The sequence below is a fragment of the Acanthisitta chloris genome, unplaced genomic scaffold (genome assembly GCF_000695815.1).
Source record: "Acanthisitta chloris isolate BGI_N310 unplaced genomic scaffold, ASM69581v1 scaffold40269, whole genome shotgun sequence".
NCBI lineage: Eukaryota > Metazoa > Chordata > Aves > Passeriformes > Acanthisittidae > Acanthisitta > Acanthisitta chloris.
The window spans coordinates 244-3,898 of record NW_008692649.1 but is presented as its reverse complement, the minus strand read 5'-3'; the positions used below and the strand labels follow the sequence as shown (position 1 = coordinate 3,898).

Genomic DNA, 3,655 nt, shown 5'->3' with positions numbered 1-3,655 from the left:
CGGGGCAGGCTGGGGGGAAGCGCTGGCCCTCTGGGATCCCTGCTGACCGTGCCCCCTGCAGCTATGCCGCGGTTGTCACGGGCTCCGCGTGTCCACGAGCACGCGTATCCTCTACACGCTCCTGCATATCCTGGCCTCTGCCGTGTGCTGCCTCCTGCTGTCCCGCACCGTGGGCCATGCCATCGCTGAGAAGGTGATGGTGGGAGCTGTGACATCCGGAGTGCTGGGGGTCCCGGGGTGCTGGGTGTCTCAAGAGGACCATGAGTACTGGGGATGCCAGGAGACCAGGTTCCCCTGGGCACTCAGGATCGTCCAAGGGAGCACTGGGAGTGCTAGAATTGCCAGGGGAATCAGAAGAACTGGGATGCTAGGGATACTGGGATGCTGGGGATAGTAACAGGGCTGCTAGGTGTGGCTAAGAGGAAAGGGGTGTCAGGGGTACCAAACATAAGGGACTTGCCTGGGGTGCTGGGGATCCCAGGGGTACTGGAGAAGGTATTGGGAGTGCTGGGGATATCAGAAGTCTGGGGGTGCTGGAGTCCGTGGGCACTGGGTGCTGGGCAGACACACCATCAGCCCTGTCCCATCACTCACCATGCCTGCAGGTGCCCTTCTCTGTGGCAGTGTGCCAACACCTGTCTGGGGGCACAGACTGCGAGCGGCTGGTGGGCTCCTCAGCTGTGTATCGGATCTGTTTTGGCACTGCCTGCTTCCACCTGGCACAGGCTGCTCTGCTGCTCAACGTGCGCTCCAGTTCTGACTGCCGTGCACAGCTCCACAATGGGTATGGGCACGGGGCTGGGACAGGGTGCCTTGGGATGAGGCTGCCAGGGCTCCTTCCCACTGATGATCACTGCCCCACAGGTTCTGGCTCCTGAAGCTGCTGACACTGGTGGGGCTCTGGACTGCCAGTTTCTTCATCCCTGAGGAGAACTTCATCCGAGGTGCATCCCCCACTCCACCTGGGCTGGCACCTTGGGTTCGCCTGCAGCTCCTACCTGCCCTGTGCCATCCCCACCTCTGCCCTCTCCCCCCAGCTTGGCACTACACGGGTGTCTGCGGCGGCTTCTGCTTCATCCTCATCCAGCTGGTGCTGATCACTGCCTTCGCGCACACCTGGAACAAGAACTGGTGAGTGTTGGGGTGCAGGGCGGGCTTCTGCTTGCGGCAGTGGCTCACCCGCTCTCCTGCAGGCTGACGGGTGCTGCACAGGACAAGCGCTGGTACCTGGCTGTGCTGCTGGTCACGGCTGCCTTCTACACCCTCGCCTCCACCGCCTTTTTCTTCCTCTACAAGTTCTACACCCACCCAGCCGCCTGCCTCCTCAATAAGATGCTACTTGCTGTCAACGGCAGCCTTTGCGGCATCATGTCCTTCATCTCCATCACACCCTGCGTGCTGCTCAGTGAGTACCACACAGCCTGGCATAAGCTGCCACGCTGCATGGCCAGCCGTATTCTGGGCTAGGGCATGAATGTGGCCCCCAGCACAGGGCCAGCACTCAGGCACTGGAGGAGAACCCATCTCCTCAGGGCTCCTACCAGCCCCTTCTGTACCTTGGCACAGGGTCTTGGGCAGGGGGATGGCAGGAACGGGCTCCCAGGTCCTACGTAGAGCCTACATGGGGGCTCATGGCACTCTGGGAACTCTGGTGACATCTCTGTTCCCACCCTTGCAGAGCAGCCGCGGTCTGGGCTGCTGCAATCTTCAATCATCAGCTGCTATGTGATGTACCTCACCTTCTCTGCACTGTCTAGCCGTCCCCCGGAGAGAGGTGGGTGGGTGTCCCCGCCTGCTGCTGGTAGCCCCCACCACGGTGTGCACCTATCTGACCTCTGCCTTCCCACAGTGCTCTACAAGGGGCAGAACCTGACTGTGTGCTTCCCGGGGCTCCGGCAGGACGAGCTACAGAAGGAGGACACCAGTGTGGCTGTGCTGGGTGCTGCCATCATGTATGCCTGCGTGCTTTTTGCATGGTGCGTGTGCTGTGGCATGGGGCAGGCAGGGCCCCTGCAGCACTGGTCCCGCTGAGCACGGCCAGCCCCACACCGGCATCCCATCCCCGTGGCCAGCAGAGCCAGGGATGTCCCAAGGGGTGGCAGGGCCACAGCAGATGGGGCACTGGTGGGTAGACAGGGGCAGGCATGGCACAGCAGGGCTCCTGCGGCTGTGGGAATCCATGGAGTAGGCTGGGGGCCTGACGCAGGGTGCTGAGTGCCTGTGTAAATGATTTCTGCCTCTCTCCTGGGCACAGCAATGAAGCCTCCTACCTCGCTGAGATCTTCGGGCCCCTCTGGATGGTCAAAGTCTACAAATTTGAGTTTAAAGTAAGTATGATGCAGCTGTACCCTGTGTCCTCCTACCATGGGCACCTTAGACCTGTCACCCCGAGCCCCTGTTCCAGCCCCACCGCGGGGCAGGTCGGTCCAGCCACACATGGGAGGTTGCCCATGGCACATCCCCACCTGCCTTGGTGCCAGGCCAGCCACGGTGGCCACAGGGCCAGGCAGCCACCACTCTGCTCTCCCTGCAGAACCCCTCCTGTTGCTTCTGCTGCCCTGAGAAGATGGAGGAGGAGCTGAGAGGCACAGGCAGGGTGGGTGCAGAACAGGCAGAGCTTGCGTCCCAGTCCGGGGATGCCAGCAAGGTGGGAGTGCAGAAGCCGCCATGCCCCCACGCTGTCCCGGGCACCAAACAGACGTGTGAGCAAGTAGAGGAGAGCACCAGGATGCAGTTCATTGTCCAGGATGAGCAGGAACGGGTGGCCTACAGCTACTCCGCCTTCCACTTTGTCTTCTTCCTTGCCTCACTCTATGTCATGATGACCCTCACCAACTGGTTCAGGTAGGGCCCTGCACTGCTGCCCAGCCCTTCCTGCTCTGGCTCCAGCTCTCTGCTCCAGGCCATGACAGTGTCATTGGAGCTGGTCCCTGCTGGGGAAACAGAGGGTTCTGTGCCCACAGACCTACCTGCATTGCTCCGGCCATTGGCAGCCACCTGGCAGAAAGAATGGCTGGGGTCTGTGGGGCTGGAGAGTCCGTAGTAGGGGGATGTGTCCAGGGCCAAGTGGCTGCAGCTGGTACTGGGATCCTCGTGTTGGCATTCCTCAGGCACCCAATGCCTGCCTTCTTCCACCAGCTATGAGGACGCGGAGCTGGAGACCACCTTCACGCATGGCAGCTGGTCGACCTTCTGGGTGAAGGTGTCCTCGTGCTGGGCCTGTGTCCTGCTCTACCTGTGGCTGCTGCTGAGCCCCTTCTGCCTCCACAGCTCCTCCCAGAACCAGCGCAGCAGCACAGGGCTGCGCATCGTGCGGCGACGACGTGCCCCGCAGCGCATCAGTGTCTCCACATAGTCCCTGCCAGGATGAACTGTGCCCAGGGCTTGTCCCTGCCTGTGCCCTGGCCCTGCTGGGTCCTTCTGGCCTCCCCTGAGCCTGTCCCAGGAGATGGCAACATCTGAGAACCTGAGGGGGATCTGGGAGATGGCTGCTTCCAGGCACACTGGCCCTGTCTCAGCCATGGCCACCTGAGGGGCCAGAGTGAGCTGGTGGCAGGTGCTTAGCCTGGCTGCCCTGGCCCCCGTGGGGGGTGCACTGGGGGAGCAGGGCTCTGCCCTGGCCACCCCCACTATGATATGTTCACTGTAAATACCT

At 62.1% G+C, this 3,655-nt stretch overlaps 1 protein-coding gene across 1 annotated transcript; it reads left to right on the top strand.

Moving 5' to 3' along the window:
• Positions 1-61: 61 nt before the first annotated feature.
• On the top strand, positions 62-3,355 carry SERINC4 (serine incorporator 4; the record flags this gene model as incomplete). The annotated part of the gene is made up of 10 exons (XM_009082740.1): positions 62-199; positions 606-784; positions 865-944; positions 1,038-1,131; positions 1,194-1,405; positions 1,679-1,774; positions 1,850-1,976; positions 2,255-2,327; positions 2,534-2,844; positions 3,139-3,355. Coding segments are annotated over 10 exons (1,527 nt in total), but the record flags the coding sequence as incomplete, so codon positions are not given.
• Between the last annotated feature and the right edge of the window lie 300 nt (positions 3,356-3,655).